General features: G+C 36.8%; 1 protein-coding gene across 2 annotated transcripts in view; it reads left to right on the top strand.

Annotated features, from left to right (window-relative positions):
* The window catches only part of PDE1A (phosphodiesterase 1A), a gene marked incomplete at both ends in the record, with an annotated part of 270,162 nt that overhangs the window by 204,469 nt on the left and 45,108 nt on the right, over nt 1-20,585 (top strand). For both annotated transcript variants that reach the window (XM_084245856.1, XM_084245855.1), the window contains 2 exons: nt 18,741-18,923; nt 20,254-20,320. In XM_084245856.1, the coding sequence (XP_084101982.1) occupies nt 18,741-18,923; nt 20,254-20,320 (250 nt within the window). The remainder of the gene's footprint in view (nt 1-18,740; nt 18,924-20,253; nt 20,321-20,585) is intronic.

Here is a 20,585-nt window from a genome sequence, read left to right as displayed (position 1 = left end):
AAACAGCAGAATGGAACAGGGGATGGAACAGGGAGAGTGAGGATGTAGTGCCAGGAAGGCACAGAGCAGGTTTTCTATGATCCAGGCAGATGAGTAAAGGAGGAGTCCTGGAGCCCTCAGTGTCTTTGTCAAGCTTTTAATGATCTTTCTATACCATTTGTAGTGCAGCAGCCAGGTAGAGGGCAGGCAGGGGGGCCTAGGGGCCAGGGGGCTGGCAGGCCTCTTTGCCCCAAGCGAATCGTCACTCATTCTGGACTCTCTGGCCTTCTCTCTTGGGCTCTCTGCTGGTCTCCACGGCTCTCTGCTGCACGGTCCTCTGCCGCCACACTGTTCTCTGCTGCCACCCTTATATGCTCAGTCTTGGCTCAGATGTGCACACTTACAGATGCCCACACCATACTCTAGGTGCCGTTATCAGGCACATGTTAAGCCCACACGTGTTAATTATTGATGCTAACTGTGGGAGGGGGGAGAAACCTGATCACTTCCATTTACCCTACAGAGGCCATCCATCATGCCTCTTTCATTCTGCAGGTGTCTATGAGCGGGTCTGAGTTGGCAGGAGGTGAGAAATGTTAAGCCAATATGGGATTAACATTTTCATGTATCCTTCTGTACTGGATTTACGCAGACACACGGGAACAAACACACACACACACACACGCGGCACTCACACACATACATGGTTATTTTTTTTAACACCTTTTTTTCTCCCGTACAAGCCATGACCCTTTTTCTTTCACGGAACACCTGTGTTGAACTTTTACTGAGACGTCTTCACTTCCCCCATCCATACCTGAGTTAGTTATGTGGATGAACTGATGTGGCCTGTCACATGATAGCATGAGTCAAAGTTTTGTTCCTTTTTCTCCTTTTTTTTCTTGACTGGGTTATAAAGTGCTGAAGGACAAATTCTCTTACTTTACTTTGTATCCTATTCAGCACCTCGTAGCGATTAAGTACCTTGAAGGTTTAACGAAGTACTTGTTTGAATGAATCTATCAGCTGGGTGCTATGAGGAGTCCCTATCTGGCCCTCTATTAAGTGCTCTCAGCAGCTCTTCTCCCCCCCTCCCCCCGCCACCTTCCCTTTTATCCATTCGACTCTTTCCTCCTTCTCCTTTGGCCTTAGAAACCTCACTTCATTTATTGATGACCCATAGTTTTTCTAAGTGTTTTACTTTGTCAAATTTCCCACTATGTAAATATCTCATAATTGTCTTTGTCATTCTGGTTTCTTTGCGTAATTCCTTCAAACTCCTTCCATTGCACTGTCGATGACAATTATACAGTGTTGTTTCATAGGTAATAAATCCAAATATTTCAAAATCAAAATAATTTAAAAAGGTACCTCTTGAAAGCTTTACCTCCACCCTATCCCAATCTACATGAATCCTTCAACTCATAAATCTCTTATGTATATTTCCAATGATTTATTGGAAGTTTATTTCCTATTTTTCTCTCCACCTTTCACAGAAGGTAACATACAATATGCATGGTCATTCATTTGTATTTTCTTCTCTTTAAACAAGGAAAGTTGGCGATCTTATATCATTTATTTAACTTTTTTCTATCACACAGTAAGAATTGTTCACCAATAACTGACAATAAGGGGTGTGGTGTGGGTGATGTTGCACAAGTGGTTCTTTATTTGTCCTCAGGATGGAGATCACAAATGGGTTGGAGTCACAAATTAAAAAAGGGGAAAAAAAAAGTAGACATGCTTTTAGATTATAAACTCTGTGCAGAATTGTTTGTGGGTTTTTTTTTTGTTGTTTTGGTTAACTTTCACTGAATGTGTATAAACATGATTCTTCTAAACATTTTACGTGTAAATAAAACAGAAAAATCTGATGTTACTCATAATTTCCTTGACCCTTTATTTTCATGTCTTCTTTATTATTTGCAACTTGAATGAATTTAACCTGTAGACTGGAAAAAGGGTCCCCACATAATAAAGGAGGAAAAAACAGAAATTATGGTTTCTCTCTTACACACACACAACACACACAGCCTTTTCCTACTAAGCCTTAGTGACTGCAGGATTTCAGTTAAGAAAACAAATCAAAAAGAATCTCTTAAAAAATGATTTAAGTGAGAAAAATAAAAACAAAGTTTCTGATAGAATTTGAATTCTGACCTTCTTTGAAGGATTATAGCACAATTCTCTAAGGGATATGACTGTTTGTTGTTTTTTTAACAAGACATTTTCAAATGCAAATGCCAATGTTTTATGAGTCCTGCTTTTAGATGTGTCCCTAGAGATTATTGTTTTTCAAAGTTGCACAGTGGTAATCCAGAAACATGTGACTTTAAAAAGTCTGCTTTATTGTCCTTTTTAGGATTGGGATACTGCCAGGCATAGCAGCATCATTGGCCTTCTGAATTATTTACTATTCATAAGGGTGTGCAGCTGACCAGGAGGTGTACTTTCAGAGATGGATATTTGTGCACACTAATACAGCCTAATGATGCAATTTATAGCTTCATTTTATTAATGTGAATAATCCAAACCTTATGATTCCAATGGTTAGAGCACAGACTCTGTATTAATTAGAGTTGATAGTTCAAAATCTGAATCCTCCACTCAAAATTCTCTTTTAAAAAGTTACTTAACTAATAAAAAAACTTACTTTATTTCTCTATTTCCTAGCTTTATCACTTGTAAAGTAAGAGTAATCACAATTAATATGAGATACTGTACTGAAAAAGAAAAAGTTAAATGATAATCATCATTTTTGTTGTACTGATAAAATGCAGATACTTATGGGATACATACAATGTTAAGATAAATAATTATACCTCCTAGTAAAGATGTCAGTTTCCTCAGAGCAATTTTTGGTCCTAAAAAATGAAGACAGTTTTTGATTCTGAAATACTCTACTTACCATGAAATAAAAGCAAAGTGCAAACTGATGGGAAAGGATCTTAATAGGATACATGTCTAGATAGAAACATTCTCAATTGCCTTTTATATCAGTATCCCTAATTTTGAGATTACCCAGAGCAAGAATACATGGATGCCAATCAGTACTTCAAGATGTGTCTAGTAGAAACTGAGTGAAGTCCAGGGCACCTCAGAGTTAAGTCCCTTGAATCATCAAGTACAAGAATTTACAAGTATCATTCATTCATAAACAAATATTTTTGAGCCCCTGAAATGAATATCAGGGACACTGGTCATAAGAATCAGGAGTACAACTGTGCAAATAACTTGACCCAGGAATGGGTCAGGAGCCATGGAGATAAACCTAGCCACAAGAATAAATACTGCAAATAAGAAACAGTGAAGTTCTGAGCTTGAGAGAGCCAGCATACATTACAGGGGGAAATACTAAGCACCAATAACTCATAATGAGAGGATTCCAAAATAGACATGGTTGGTATTGCAGGCATTGCTTAATATTAATGAATTTTCTTCTCTGGCAAAGATCCCTGTGTCCATTCTTAAAGACATGATTTCTACAAAAGGAATAATAAGCTAAAAATATCTGAAACATGCTAGATACATAAGGAGCTCAGAAATACAGTGCCAGTTATAGGTATAATTTGGGGAATTATAACTTAAGGAGCTTAGATTTCCTTAAGCTTTATTTTGATTTCAATAATCAGAGCTCCTTTGCTACTTTGGTATGTTCACCATCCTAAAACTTTGAGAGTGCCCAGCAAATACTTATTTTATCAATTTGTCAAAGTGATGGGCTGTCTTTCTTGCAGCCAATGTCAGGCTTCAAACTGCAGAATTGTTTCTCTGCAGTTCACCTATATCCCCAAGTCCAGAATGTACAGGTGGTTACTGCTCCCTAGAGAGTGCAGTCGCTTAGTCTAGTTCCTAAACTGAAGCTAGAATCAGCCGTAACTGCTATAAGACTTTATTATTGGATGTCTCGGAACCCGTAACATAGAGGTCCCCTAAGAGGCATTGTTCTTCATCCTCTAAGGTCTAGGCTCACCCCGCAGATGCTAGCTTACTATCCCCTATGGAAGTGACTTTGAACATGTTTTCCTGTGTTCAGGATCTCAAGCTCCAAGGCCAAGAGGAAGTAAGGGGACTATAAAGAAATAATGTTAAGTATGCATTCATCTCCCAGGATCAGTACCTATGCTCAAAGACTATGCAGTGTAAGTGTATATTTAGAAAAAACATTGACATTTTTCTAAAGGACACAGAACTTGCAGTGATGCGTCTTTGCTCACACTGAAGACACCCATGTACATTGCTGTTCAGAGATGTTTACCTTCTTGCAATCACATTGGATCTTCACTTTATTTTTGTCTAACTATAAGGTCTTTTTAGAAGAAATTTTATAGAACAAAAGAACAGTCTACCCCTGAAGGTAAAATAAAGTCTCTGTAGAATAAAACAAACAAATGAACTCTACATATATAGTTATATATGTATATATATATAGTTATATATGTATATATATAAAACTTTTCAAATGTCTGTTTTTCTCAATTTAAAACATTAAGGTTTCAAAAACTCTCACAGTTCTATTGCAATATGGGTCACCATGTTGCCCTAGTAACTGAAGTCAAGGAATAAGATGAGGTGCCAAAGAGAGGTGTGGAGTGGGAGGGTATAGTTAAGGACAGACATGGAGAACAGACCCACCTAAAGTTAGATATGTAGCTACTAAAGAGGAGACTTGGAATAGAAATATAAGCAGAAGCATTATCTGAAGGATATGGAGTGTCAAAATTCAGAAGAGAGCAGGTTTACTAAAAAAAGGTAAATCAAATGCTACAGAGAGAAGCATTAGAGGTAGCGAGAAGATTCCTGATACCTCTAAAGTGGAGTTTCATAAAAGAGAAAAAGCTACCAGCCAATTGTGGTCCTATGAGGAATTAATATGGAATGGCTCTGAAGAAATTTACATAGACTATTTTTCAAAAATTTGCTGGCATGGAAAAGATCAATGATAGAACAAGATCGAAAAATCTGTTAATGAGAACAATCACCTGTTTGGGTTAAAAAAATGTTAGAGAGGTTGGTAACTTTAGTCTGGAAATGAAGAGTTAGACAGAAGGGCTTGAATAAAGAGAAACAATATTTATAGGAAGATTATTTCAAAAGCTATCGTTGGGAGGTTATCTGGGAAAAGAGACAGTCAGCCCAGCATGCATGGAAAATGTAGATGAAATGAGTTAGCTAGTGTACAAGCGGGTGTCTTCAAATTAGTAAAACATGAGTAACACTAAAATTAGAAAGGCTAGTTAGCATTTATTTTCAGTTGCTTAGCATAGATAACAATACTGCAATAATTATGGCCAAACTGTAGACCGTGGGCTGTAAAACTTCAGAATCAATGGGATGTGATGAGAAACTCTTTGTGGTTATTCACTATAACCAGCATGTCCTGGTCGCACTGATTTATGTGTATTCCTTGGACATTTAGAGCCAACGCAGGAAGAAGGAAAGGAAAAGGGTCAGACTATTGGATACTGTTTATGAATACTGTATTTCAATTGTAAGTGACAGGAAACCCAACAAAACCAATTTAACTCTCACCATCAAAATACTGTTCGCTAAGTGCTAAATATAAGCACAGGTTGATTCAAGGGAAAAATGATGTCAAGATCACTTCTGTATCTTGCTTCCTTGGAATGGGCTTCTGATGCTTTTAGTTGTAGCAAGATTGTAACTCCCAAACTTACAACCTCACACCTCAAATCCAGCAGGAATGAAAAAGGTTCCTTTTCCAGAGGTTCCAACATATATAACCTTTTAATTTTATTTTTCTAGTTATGTTACATGCTTATCCCTCAAACAATCATGTCCAGGAGAATTGGATATACAAGTTCAGTCGCCAGGCATCTCATGAGGCAGGTAGAAGACCAATTTATATTAAATCACGTGCTGAAGGATTGAGACTAGAGGAGTGTGCTTTCCTATATGATGGCAACAATAACAGTATCTTCTCTAGACTGAAAACTAAATCATGCTAGTATTGCATGCAGGGGGACCAGGATCTGGGTCTCTATGGTTCTGTATGAGATGTTGACTATCTTTTGTCCTAACTTTGCTCCTATTGATGATAAACCTGTGGGCAAGAGAATTTTTTTCTCTAATCATGGTCTTCATAAATGGAAGATGAAATCTCCGTTGCTTTCTGTTCTGGAATTTTATGGTTTTACCCATGTTCTCAAAGTCCCTTCTAAAGACCTGCTTATGCCTAAACTACTCTGGCCACCTGGAGGGTGACAAGCAGGAGCTCTTATCATTTGCTTATTGGGGTGAAGAATTTACAAGTGAGAGCTCATGTTTTCTAGATTATTTCCATTTGTAGTAGTCCCTGAGGTACTTAGTTTGAGGGATATATGCTAAGACATTGCTGGAGCTCAAGGAATCATTAAAAAAACATGATTTTTATGAATTCCATTTTTATGGTGTGAATTGTAGGGCGGGGTGGCTGTTTGCAGTGCTGTGTTTGTAGGCTGTTCTCACCCTGTAGAGGGAGTGTGAAAACCAGGTTTAGAAAAAGTGGTAATATATTTGGGTTGATTTTCATATTTTCTGTCCATCTGTGGTGTGTTACTTTCTACAAACTTTCAAAAACAGCCTCACTATGAACAGGGAGGGAATAAAAATCTGACCAAATCTTTTGAGAGATGACTGACAAAAAAAAAAGTCCATGCATTATGAGAACTCACTGTGATCTTGTTTATTTAAGAATAAATTGAGGAGATTGTTTCATTTTTTCTTTTAGAGGTAGATTATTTATTTTTTAATTCCCTCCACCAAGCCACCGATACCCCATCTGCCTCCCTCCCCATCTCCTTTATCCTTCTTCCTATTCCCTCTGGGAACCATTATCTTCTTTTTGCCAAGTTCAAATTTTTGTTTCTTCTGTTGTTTGCATGTAATTGTTTTTTGGGTATTTATGGTCTGCAGATGAGTGAGACCATCTAAAATCTTTCACACTATTATCTCACTCAGCATAATCACTTCAAGATCTGTTCATTTTGTCCCAAATGCCACTGTTTCACCATTTTTCACAGCTGTGTAATATTCCATTGAATATATGCTCTAGAATATCTCTATCCATTCATCTTTTGAAGGGCCCTTGGATTGGGTCCATGGTTTGGTATAATTTTAAATAGTGCTGCTATGTACATAGGTGTTCATAGTTATTTTTGAACTTGATTTTTCTTGTTATTTGGATAAATACCTAGTAGTGGTATTGCTGGGTCAAATGGAATTTCCACTTTTATTTTCTAGAAAAATTTCTATACTGTCTTTCATAGGGGCTATACCAGCTTGCATTCCTGCCAACAGTGGATGAGAGTTCCTTTTTCACTGCAACTTTACAAACATTTGTTAATTCTGTTCTTTTTCATATGTGCCATTCTCACAGGGGTGAGGTGATATCTCAGTGTGGTTTACTTTATTTTACTTTATTTGTATATCTCATAAAATAAGTGATGTTGAACATTTCTTTGACTGTCTATAGGACATCTTTGGGCAACAAATTGGCCAATGAATTGGTGAAAATAAAAATAAACTGATAGAGATAGTAAAAAAAATATATTTTGAGGAAAGGTATAACTTTAAATATTCTTTTCTAGTTGTTATTGATTAGTTAATACCAATTAAGATTATTTGACCATTATATCCCAGGCAACATATGTAATTTGCATAGATGATTTCACAAAATTCTCAAAAATCCTATAAATAGATAGTTACATGATTGCTACGATAAAGTTCAGAAATTTGAGGCATAAAGGAGTTAGTGACTTGCTTAGGATCATAGGCTTTTTAAATGTTAGAGAAAAGTTAACAGGTTAAGTGGAATATACCCAACATCCAATCTTCTTTTTCCAATGCAACCCTTTTTCCCCCCACCCCCAATTATTCACTCTCCTCTGCCAAGCTAAACGATTCTCCTGCAAAACAAAATGATTCAGGGGAGACCAACCTCAGCCTCAGGCTTAAGATAGTAAATCTAAGTGATTTAAATCAGTAATTAGCTGACAATTCCTTCATTAATGAATTTGGACATGGATGTGTGGTGATTCTGACCAGTTTGACCAAAAGGAGTTGTGTTACTCTAGGTTTTGTTGTATCTGAATATGATACAACTACTTGGCTACAAAGATAAAGCTAAGCCTAACACCGAAGATGGTAGTATAGAAAGAGGGAGAAAATTTAAGTCCTTGAGGACCTCGTTGACCTACTAATTTTTAAAAATACCTACTGGAATCAACCTATTTTTAAAGTTTTTTGTTGTTGTTGTTGTTGTTAAAGAAATACATTTTCCCATCATTTAAGTCTCTTTGGGTTAGGTTTTTCTCTCACTTGCTATGACTGCATTCTTACAGTATGTCCTGCTCCAAAGCCCTTAATGTTCATAATCCCTAATACCTTCAGAGCCATCTTATCCTCATAGTAAGTATCAAAACAAATGCTTAATTTCTAAGTTAGAAACTTAGAATTCATACTCTATTTCCCCATAAAACAAACTACTTAGCTATGTTTCTAAGCTAGCCCAAAAAACATATTGCTCCTGTGACAAAACTGAACAACATAGGTGGTTCTTGGACAAATAGAAAGTAGTAGAAAGTCAGAGACTTAAGTTTTTTCTTACTGATTGAAAAGAAACATTTCCTCATTCTTTTCTGTATCCCATCAGCATACCTATCTCCAAAATATATTTTGTCTCTTCCTACTTTCCCTCTGTTTTCTCTTCTCTCTATCTTCATCAGTCTATCCTGAATCCCCATGATCCGTATTTATATAGTCATCTATCAGCAAGTTCTACAATCGGCTCTTGCTCTCCTTCCGGTTCCAAAACAGGAGTGGGAGCTAGGGTGGGGTGAAGTGGGGTATCCAGTTTGTTTGTGCTCCAGGACTCCAAAAACTTATTTGGAGTTTACTGTCAGCCTCCTAAGGGTTTGTCTTGATTTGGATAAGGTCAGGCAGGATTCAGTGACCCTTCTCAAGATCTCTTCTGTCTTCCTTTCTGACTCCTCTTGATTAACCTAGGGCATCTTTAGCTAATTATAGGAATGGAAACTTTGCTCTGACTGATCACATACTCTTCTATTATGTTTGCCTGGGCCATTCTTACCCCCATGGGATATAGCTTTTGAAGCCAAATATAGGAACAGGTATTCTCCACAACACTGCTCCCTGCTCAGGTTAATAACTTGAGGCAATAACTGACTATAGAACAAAGGGTCATATGATAGTAGGAAATATTTTTTAATTTTATGTATTTCTTACATCATTTTTCATTTTTGCACAATATATGCATTTTCATCTTGATTATAGTCCCCATACAATTCCCCACCACCCTTGTTTTGATCCTACTCCCTTCTCCCCACACCCCCCGCCCCCACCGTAGTGTGTGTCCCTGGTTTATGGTTGCATGTTGATTTTTATTTTTACTTTATTATAATTAGTCTTTTTCCTGGTCCCTTATGTGGGTTTTCTAAATTCCTGCTATGAGTGAGACCATCCGGTATTTTTCTTTTGGATAGTAGGAAATATTTTTTTTTAATTATTTTGTGATAATCATCTTTTTACACATGAAGCAGGACCAGATTGAAGTGTTATATGTATTGAACATATATAACACATGCATCAGAGCAAACAAAAATGACCTTATTCCTCAACTAACCACTACAAATAAATGAGTATTTTAATAACTTCTGAAACCAGAGACTCTCTGCCTGTTTTTATACATATATTAATTCATTTATTCAACACATACTTATGAAGAACACTTTATATAGATTGATGATTATTTTGCTATTGAGTTTGGTTATTGCTATTCTTTGTCTTCCCTTTCATTCTTGTCTTCTGAATATACCCCACCTGTTAGTATCCATTATCCACCACTGCTCAGTTGAGAAGTTGACCTTTATATTTGCAATCAAGTAAAATACAAATTATTTTTCATTCATAACATCAATATAAAAGGTTATCGATTAAGATAACTTTGTGTAGATTCTTCTTCCAGGCCCTTCCCATATAGTTCACCAACACTTTCCATGGTCTAATGAGCATATGGAAGTAATAAGTACTGCTAAGTCTGTGTTATAGAAGAGAATTAAGTCTTATTTTCTTGGCAGAGATCTTCCATTAATTGGCAAGCAGTAAATACTCTTCTCAAGCTTTAGCATGCATCAGAATCATCTGGAGGACTTGTTAAAACAGTGTTGGGCCCCACCCCCAGAGTTTCTAATTCAATATGTCTTGCAGTCTATTTCTGTCAGATTCTAGGGTGATTGTTATTCTACTCATTCAGGGGCCAAGCTTTGAGAACTACTGGATTAGAGGATGTCAAAATGAGGCTACAATAAAGAGAGATGTAGAAAGAATATTAGGAATGTAATGGCTAGAATTTGAAGGCCATATTAAAAGAATGTGACCCTAATAGTGCCCTAAGTTGTGTATGAGATGACCTTGTGCTGAATCACCATCCCAACCAGGGGATTTCACCTTGAAATAGGGGATAACAAGCAGGAGGTGCTGAACTGGAGATTAGCAATTTCTCACAGCCACAAGTCTTGGGTGCAGAGAAGGTAGATGTGTCCTTTGCTTTGTGGACTGAATGCCTTTCCCAGATCTAGAAATCTGGATTTTCTCTCTAGCCACTTTTGAAGTCCCAAATTTTTCCTCTAGCCACTCTTAAAAGTGTGTCTTTGGAAGGACACACAGTTAGACAGAACATGGAATGCGCTTTTCTTATGCTTCATTCCCCTGATTGGGAGAGTCAACATATGTACTCCCTGCAAAGTATGGAAAGAAAATCAATACTAGGTTGATATTGTTATATTGTGGTAAAATATACTTAATACAAAATTGACCATTTTATGTATTTTAAATATACAAATCAGTGGAATTAACTATATTTAGAATGCTGTGTAACCATTACTACTCTCCATTTCTAGAACTTTTTTATCATCCCAAAAGAAACACTCTACCCATTAAACAATAGCTCCCTTTCTCCTTCCCTCAGTCCCTGGTAACCTTTATTCTACTTTCTGTCCCTGTGAATTTGCCTAATCAACTAGGTAAAATTTTACAGTAGGCAAAAGTTATTTTTGACAATTCTTTCCACTTCTGCTTCACAACCTATAGAATCCTTAAATATTCTTTGGCTTCCCTAAGTCTGCCTTGACCCACTTCTTTCCATAATGTTTCAAACACTCTGATTCCCATGAAACTTTCCTTTTTCTACATGTCAGAAATCAGAAAACTGCTTAGACTAATTCATGGAGATGTGCAAATAACTGAGAGTTTGCAAAGGCTTGTGACACCATGCTAAGTGTTTCATGTGCATCCATTTCATCCTCACAACCCCACTAGAGATACTATTACTTTTATCCCTATTGTATTGGGAAAGAAACTGAGACTCAGGTAGACGAAGTATTTTTTCTAGTACTACATAACTAATAGGTGATGAAGCTGGGAGTCTGACTCCAAACCACAGACAGAATTTATTAATAAAAAAAAAAAAAACAGTGATTAATGGTATGTCAGGCTTTGTGCCTAACTGAATTTTTTCAAAGATATCTTTGAGCCAAACTTCCTGGTGGGAAGCCAATAGTCATCTGCGAGGCCAATGGTGGTTTCCTGCTTTACCCACTCCCTCCGTTTTTCTCTCCCAGCTGATTCCCAGAACAGAATCTTATTTGAACTCTTTAGCAACTTGATGCCTTCTCAGAGCTTTGCCCCAAGAACCCCCCTCCACCCCCCTCCCCAGTCCTTTTCATCTGCTCTAGGAGACAGGTCTAGACAGTCTAGACCCCTTCTTACTTGTATGGGTACAGAGAAGGTAGAGTCCTCCTTAGATCTTAACTTGTGGAAAACTGCATCTGACTTCAAGACTCCTTAGTCAGTCTCCTTTTAGCTTGGATTTACCTCTTGGAAATTGAGCTAAGGTCAGGATAACTGACTTGTCTAACCAAATGGTCCATCTTCATAGTCACTCATATATACTGGTTATCTTCTCACAGTTAGGAAATGAAATAAAACAAAAAACCAAAAACTAAAAAAATCAGAGAGGACATTGAATAAAGCTATCAGGTAGACATAATAAGGAAGAAAAACTGTGCCCCCCTCTGCAAAGAAACCCAAAGAAAGCCCCAAATTGTCAAAATAAACTTGTAACCCTGTCATTTTATGTCCTTTTTGGAACAATACAAAGAGTAACTAGTAAGTAAATAAATGTGCTTTGGTAGTAGCCTGGAAGAATTCATTCAAATGTATTTCATACTCAGGAAGTAGGGTACTAAATAGATATGTCTTATCAAATCTGCTATCTTTAAGATTATCTTAAGCTCAATTATTTTTAACTCTGAGAGATGGGATAGAGCCTAATGTATTGATGTTATCATTGACTGAATGTGAAGGTAGTCTGGATACTAAGAAAAATATGCTTTCTATTGACGGATAGCTCAGCATTTAGAAACTCTGACTCTGAAATCAGACTTGAGCTTAAAATTTGAAATAGCTGCTTCTGGCTGTAAGACTTTCAGTAATCACTTCAGGTGTATGCGCCTCAATTTATTCATTAAAATAATAATAATGAAAATGATAACATCTTCCTCATGGTAATATTATGACAATTGAATGAGGTAAAGTTTGACTTCTTGTCTGGTTCATAATAAGTAAGCATTAAAGTTAGATGGCATTATCATCTACATCTATCCCCAAATATTTCTGAAGTCTGGTGAAGCTTTAGTATTACTTTTAAAGTGCATAGGGACTTTCAGCAGGTGGGAAGATACAGGAAGATAAAAGCACAAGCAAGTATTTTTCAAAAAAATAACAATTAACTTGCCCATAGGGATACCACTTACCCCCAAAAGATTTTCCATACTGCAGAAAAATCACCTCTTTTAATTCCCTCAACCTTTCTACAAGGACTCACTTAGAAAATGTTTACCACATGTCAGTCTGGTGCCACCTTCACCCAGGGCCAGTGGAACTGCTTTCTTGAATACTGCCATCTACTTTAGGGTGCTCAATGATGGCCCCTTAATGGTAGGGTGATAGGGTTCCAAGGCCAAGAAGAACCTGTGGCCTAGGGTCCTCTTCCCTTTGCTAGTACCCAGACCTTGGACTTCCTCAACCTGCCCAGTGTGTTCCTTTACCATATTTTGGGTTTTAAGACTCCAGAATTCTCTGCCCAAAGATCCCATAGCATGTCTCATAAGTCTTAGTGGGCCTTTTTCTTGTGTTCCTTTGACCTAAGGGATTCCAGAACATTGGGCCCTACCACAAAGAGTAGCCAAGAAGCAGCTTCTTTCAAGGCTGGATGGCTTGATGGAGATTATGCTGGGGACCATATGAGGGATCACAAGGCTTATATGGTGAGGGCCTAAGCAGGAGATAGGTGTGCAGGGAAGGGGGTGAGATTGGGAGGCAATCATGGACAACTGGCTCAGCCTTGCCATAAAAGGAGTTGAGAATTCTCAGTCCAAATCCAATTTGTCAGACCTTTATGAAACTTATTTAAATGTAAAAAATGGAACATATATAATAATTTGTTCACTTGATAGATAACTTTAAAATATTTAATTATATGGTATTTGGGAGAATGTGCTCCCATCCTGGATCCAGCAGTGTTAGGGGCAGAACTGAATGAATTAGTTTATTGTTGAAATGTGTCCTTTATAAGGATAGTAAAGCAGGAAAAGAAATTTCAAGCTTGAAAAGTCAGTTTTTCCTAAATGCATCCAGTACTTGAATTTTAATACTTAATAGGTATAACCGTGGTCATTGATTGCCTGGAAATAACCAGGCATATACCACATGTTAGTATGTGGGTGTAACCATTTTCAAGACTCTACTGTGGACAGAATTTTCAATGATATAATTGTAGGAGTCAAAATCCCATGACCTCTCCTTCCGTGGCTGCCTCCTACTCTATTCTCTTCCCTCACAAATTTTCTAGTCCAAAATATAAGTCCTTTGGGAGTTTTGTCATCTGATTTCAAGAGAAAATTTGTAGCATAAATAGTATCGAAGGATCAGTTAAGCACTGATTAGATGCAGGGTCAATTTTCACAGCTTACTGGTCCCTCATCAACAGAAACGTGTGTTTAGGGACCCCTCATTTTCTGCTTTATCAACTCCTTTGGAACTGAAAATGATTTTTCCATCAAACACTAGTGCAAGCATTTTCCAGAGGTCAACAATGATAACATTTATAAATCTGCATATATACTCCTTATCATTTCTTTTCTGTATAATACATTTCAAAAATTCCACAGGAAGATGAACCGGTGATTATTTTGTCATATTAAGTTTCTAACCACAAAGATTTTTTATTTAAGATTTATTTTTATTTATTTATTTATGCATACAAGAACTGGGGTGAAGGCCAGAGGTGCGGGGGATGAGAGGATTCAGCAGAGACAGAGTGGGGAGCAGAACAGGTGGATCTACTAAAATACATCGTTAAGGGGAGCAGCAGGCAAGACAGGAAAGGTCTGCTGCATCATGTGGGTTAGCTCCCTGGCAGGGGATGGCACTCATGCTGCAGTGGCTGGTGATAGCTTGGTAGCACTGAGACTTTATTTTATTTATTTATTTTTTAAAGATTTATTTATTTATTTATACAAGCACTGGGTACAGTCAGAAGCGTGGGAGGGTGAGAGAATTCACCACCGAGCCAGAGGGGGAGCAGAACAGGCAGAAGGACCGAAGTACACTGCTGAGGGGAGCAGCGGGCGGCAGGAGAGGTCTGCGCGCCATGTGGGACCCTCCTCGGGTGGCCGGGGAGCAGCCGGGGATCGAACCGGCACTGCAGAGGCTGTGGGCAGCTTCGCAACCCAGCGCTCAACTGCTGCGCCACTGGGGAGGCCCCAGCACTGAGACTTTAACCCCTGTGCCATCAGGGAGGCCCAGCCACAGAGTTTTTGCTTTTTAGGCGTACTCAGGTTGTAAACAATTATGCTTTCTGCCATTAAACACAGGATTAAAGAGCAATCTTGCTTTTCAATTTCTGAAAGCAAAATTAGAGTATTTGAGATTCTTTTTTATCAACCTACTTGTACAGATTTATTACAAAAGTGAAATGGGGGCAAAATATAGTCTTGTATATTTTATTTGAGGCATTATCATCTGTAAGTATGCAGATATTTTCATGTCTTAGATAAATGTATAGGGACATTGTTTATGACAATACTGTAACAGAAGCCCAGGACTGCTATTCCACCTTTTACTCGCAATTGATTTTGCCCTATCGAGCATGATCAAATAAGATCTGAAGAGCCCCTGTGGTGCTCAGAGTGAGGAAAACAGAATGTGCAAGGCAGATGCCAGGGAAAGGGAAAATGGGAAAGCAAGAAGAGAGGTGGAAGAGAGTGGGGAGAAATATATGCCATTATATTTTTTTGGTTTGCTGGTTTTTCTTAATTTGTATAAATTTAGGTTTTATCTACCTAGCTTTCAACTTTTTTCTCTCCAACTTAGAATGATTATCTTGGTTAATCTGTTATAACTGGCTTGTGTCTTCATTAGGAATTTGTTACCATATTCTACTTGCTATGTGATCATAAATGAATTAGTATTTAATAGAGATACTGATTTACTTGACTAAAGGCATGCCACAAACTATTTAAATAAATGTTTCCCTCATGTGCCTCTGATGCAAAATATTTTTAAATTATTTAATTTCTTCTCCACCTCAAGGATATATACTTGCCATAATTTTCATTGCATAAAGGTAAATTTATCTAAAAATAATGAAGATGATTGAGAACAGTGCTACTGCTGCTTAACAGTCAAATAATATGGCTTCCAAAGTCTAGCAGACCAGTGAAGAGGCTGCTGCAGTCAGCCAGGCAACAGATAATGGTATCTTGGCCCTTCTCTCATTTATTGTTGGTGGGAAAGCAAAATACAATTTGGAAGTTTCTTACAAAATTAAACAATTATCATACGATTTGACAATTGTGCTCCTTGGTATTTACTCAGTTGAGTTGAAAAAAATCTACACATAAACACTTTTAACAGATTTGTTCATAATTGCTAAAATTTGAAAATAACCAGATGTCCTTCAATAATAGAGTCAATAAGCAAATTATAATACACCCATACATTAGAATATTTTTCAGCAATAAGAAGAAATTAGCTATTAAGCCATGAAAAGAAAGTATGGTATTTAGGTTCATACTGGCTAAAGCAGCATTTTAAATTATTCCTAATGGGATTTTTATTATATTTTAAAATAAGAAACAGGGTCTATATGCTCTATTAAATGAATATTAATATAATATACAGCTGAACTTTAATCTCCTGAAGAGAATATTGTCTTTTCCTTTCTCTTTATACACATAACTTTATATAAATGTACGTATAATTGACTCATAATTATATGGTCTGGCAAGTTGGAAATCTGCAGCACAGGCTGACAAAGATTGGAAATTCTGGCAAGAATCAACATTATAGTCTTAAGTCTGGAGACAGAATACTTTCCTCTTTGCGGGTTTTCTACCTGATCTCTTAAAGTCTCAGTTATTTTGGTGGCCCATTCACATTATGGAGAATAATCAGAGTTCTTCAAAGTGTACTAATTCAAATGTAAGTCACATATAAATTGTAACTTCACAGCAACATCTCCCCTGGTGTTGGACCAAACAACCTACCCACATTGACATGTAAAATTAACCACTGCAGAGGTATTTGTTAGTTTTCTAAGATTTGCTTTTTTTTTTAAACAGCATATTCCATACTTTCCTCAACACAGTCTCTTCCTTTCTTCCTATATTCACTAACTCATATTATTCTCCCTGAGTTTTTGTATTCCTTCCTTCTCAATAAATGATATAGCACATCATGATGAAGAATTGCCAGATCTCTGAGTACTACATACCTCTTTTGATGTTGTCATGTTTGATGATCTTTCTTGGATAAATTGAGCTTAGAACATGTAGCTTTAAAGTCATCAACTTCAAATTTGCATGCAGCAATTGGCAAACATTGCTAGGTGTCTTGTCATTCTACTTAGATAAGCAGTTAAATTCTTGGAGTGCAGTGACATCACAGGATTACACCACAATGATACCCATTCCACGTGTTCTGTTCTATGCTTTTATTTAATCACTGCATAAGAAATAATGGAAATGGCATAATCTTTAAAGCCCTCAAAATTTCAAACCATGTAGTGCAATATCTCACTGCCATTGGCTAAGGAATTTAATTTAAATGGGAAAAAAGATATGTTGCTCTGAATTAGGATGTCAGTGTGTTAAGATTAAATCAAAATCCTCCAAGTGTAAGGCCCTAAAGAAAATTAAAAATAATATAAAGTAAGTACTAATCGGTATTAATTTAACCATGTCCTTTTATCTTCATATATTTACAGATAGTTTTGTTACTGCAGCACTTAAGGTGTTATTTTATGTTATTTCATAAGTGCATTCATGCTTTTGTAATACCTTGAAAAATAATGACAATTGACTATCTCCTGTAAAAAGAGGTCATTTAGAGAAATAAGATTTACTCCTTTGCATCTTGTTTTTAACCTGTTTTTTGTTAGTATTGAATGTTTGGGGTGAGCTACTTGCTTCCCCCCCCCCCTTTCTGTGGTCTTTCCCTCTCTAGATGATGTGTGACTTATTCTGAAGACTTGAGCACATGTTGGCTTCTCTTTTGTCCATCAGCTAGCTCATAATCCTGCATCCTCGCTCTGTGGTGAAAGATTTACCAAATGAATTGCCTCCAAAGGTCAAAGCTAAAGTGTGTCAAAAATGGCTCTGAGTTATTAAGTTGGTGAACTGACACACAAATAACTGAGTTGGGCGCAGGCAGATCTGACCTCTGTTCTTCTGGATGCAAAGCTTAATTGCTCTGTAAAGCTGTGTGTGTTCTGTGGGGAGCCTTTCAGCTCACACATTCAGGAAGTTCTAGATCACTGGAGCCGACCAACCTTAAAATGAGGACATTTTCTTGGTTCGCTCTACAAATACAGCTATTATCATTCAGTCCAATTGACATTGTCTGCCAGGAGCTGATACAAAAGAGCTTCTATGGAGTGGCTTCAGTTTAAGTTCACTTCCTCCCTCAGCTGATTTCCTCAGCTGGCTGTCTGAACCCATCAGATAGCTAACCTCAAGACACCTTTTGCTCTTAACTAGTGATATTTCTATCCCGCTTATACTGGCTCAGTCACCCTAAAAGCAGCTTTCAAGTAACCCATTTGTTTTCATCTTTACTTTTTTTTCACCTTCTAACCTTTGATATTGATATGAGAATAAATATCTTCCAGAGTAGTTAAAGTTACTATTTTCCCAATGTTTAGAGATACTTATCAAGTTAATAGTGCTTGATAGTGGCTTTATTCAAATAACATGAGCTATCTGTATTACATATACACCATTTATTAAATATAAGACAAGTATAGCTTCAGCCCATTCCCTCCCTTTTTACATACTTGTTTCCTTTATAGCAGCTATCTGATTATGAACTTTCTTCCCTATTTTTATTTATTATTACAATAGTATATTAATGATAATGACATTGGTACCCCCGGACTGGTACTTAATGTTTGAGAAGCTTCAAATTCTCAAGTCTCTCAGTCCTTTGCTTTCAGAGATGATCAAATTGAGAAATTCAGTGCCTTCCAAATGTTAACCCAACCATTTTTTTTCCTTTGGTAGTTTCTATTAAAGAACAATCACAGAGTGATTGTGTGTATTTTAAATCCTGTTGCAATGTTTGTTTTGTTACTAGTTTTTCTTCACTTTTTTCTAAAATTTAATTGCTATGAATTTTTGTAGACGACTGCTGGATACTGAAGATGAGCTTAGTGACATTCAGTCAGATTCAGTCCCAATGGAAGTCCGGGACTGGTTGGCTTCTACCTTTACACGAAAAATGGGGATGATGAAAAAGAAATCTGAGGAAAAGCCAAGATTTCGGAGCATTGTACATGTTGTTCAAGCTGGGATTTTTGTGGAACGGTAAGTGACATTGTAATATCTCAGGACAATAAAATTTGAGAGGCAACAAATAAATTACTAGATGAAAGTTGTAAAAGTCCTCTATTTTACTTATAGAGTTATTCTTATGCAATCATATGACTATCTCGAATGAACTGATGCGGGGACTTTATGATGAACTAAAATATAATAAAAATGTCTTGTCCTGGACTTAATTTTTATTTCAGATTAGCATAAAGCTTAAAAGCAAAGGTTTTTGGGTGACGATTCTAACACATTCAAAAATAACACAATTTTACCCAAATAAAATGTAACATCTCATAAAATAAATTCTATACTATGTAACAGAATAAAGCAATAATTTCTCTGCACTAATGAAAAGGCCATCCTCTTCCCATTGTAGAAGAAAAGTTCTCACATATCAGCTATCAAATAGTTTTTTTAAACATTTCTGCCAGTGAAGCAAGGAAGCATCGGGTCAAGTCACCAAGCTTTCTAAAGTGAAATACATGTAATATGACCCAACTTTTTTTTTTTTAATGCTGGAATTATTATTTTTTTTAAAGCTTTATTTATTTATTTATACAAGCAGTGGGTACAATCAGAAGCGTGGGAGGGTGAGAGAATTCACCAGAGCCAGAGCAGGGAGCAGAACAGGCAGTAGGACCAAGATACACTGCTAAGGGGAGCAGCGGGTGTGGCAGGAGAGGTCTGCACGCCATGTGGGACCCTCGCCGGTGGCCGGGGATTGAACTGGCACTGCAGAGGCTGCAGGCAGTTTGCAGCCCAGCACTCAACCGCTGCACCATCAGGGAGGCCCTGACCCAACTTTTTTATCAATATACTTAAAATTAATTTAAGGGAGACCACTATCTAACTTATGAAATGATGTGTAAATTCTAATAATAATACATACTCCGTCCTGTTATTATCATTTTGGAAAAAGAAATCTATAAAGGTAATATTTTAATGACATTGAAATGTCCAGACTGAAATTTTTGGAATATAAATGGACACAGAACAAGAATACTCATCAATGTGACTGCATGCTAGAAAATATTGTCTTTGCCCAAAGGACAGTCCCTTTTAGTAAGATGAAGACAAGGTAAAGATATTTTTACATAGAAACTAAAATTATATTGATTTTAGTAAACAAAATACTATTAACATCTACTGCGTTGTATATGCTTAATATGTGATGACCACAGTTATCATTGTTGCTTCAAAGGAATTCTGTAACTAATGATAAAAGGTGAAGAAGTAAAAGGTAATCTTTTCCCATATATTTAAGAAATAGTTGAGAACTGTGAGTAAATAATTTTTATGTATACATTTATTTTTCTCTTTTTAGGATGTACAGAAAGTCCTATCATATGGTTGGTTTGGCATATCCAGAAGCTGTCATAGTAACTTTAAAGGTGAAATAATTTAATTTATCTTAGTTTAAAATGACTCTTTTTTCAAATCTTCTTTAAATGATGGGAAAAATGAGGGTAGGTTTTTGCTGCAATCAAGTGTAAGCATTATTTTATATTTAAAATGCAGTGTTTTCCAAATCATGACATGTTATAGATAAATGAAGATTGATTTACACTAATAAACTGCAACAATGTAGATGCATGTGTGTAAAGCATGTGCTTTTATTCCTTCTTCAGCTTTGTCTACGTAGACTTCAATTTTGAA

This window comes from Talpa europaea (genome assembly GCF_964194135.1).
Source record: "Talpa europaea genome assembly, chromosome: 1".
In the NCBI taxonomy this organism is placed as follows: Eukaryota; Metazoa; Chordata; class Mammalia; order Eulipotyphla; family Talpidae; genus Talpa; species Talpa europaea.
The sequence above is the reverse complement of the archived record's forward strand: the minus strand, read 5'-3'. Positions and strand labels throughout refer to the sequence as shown.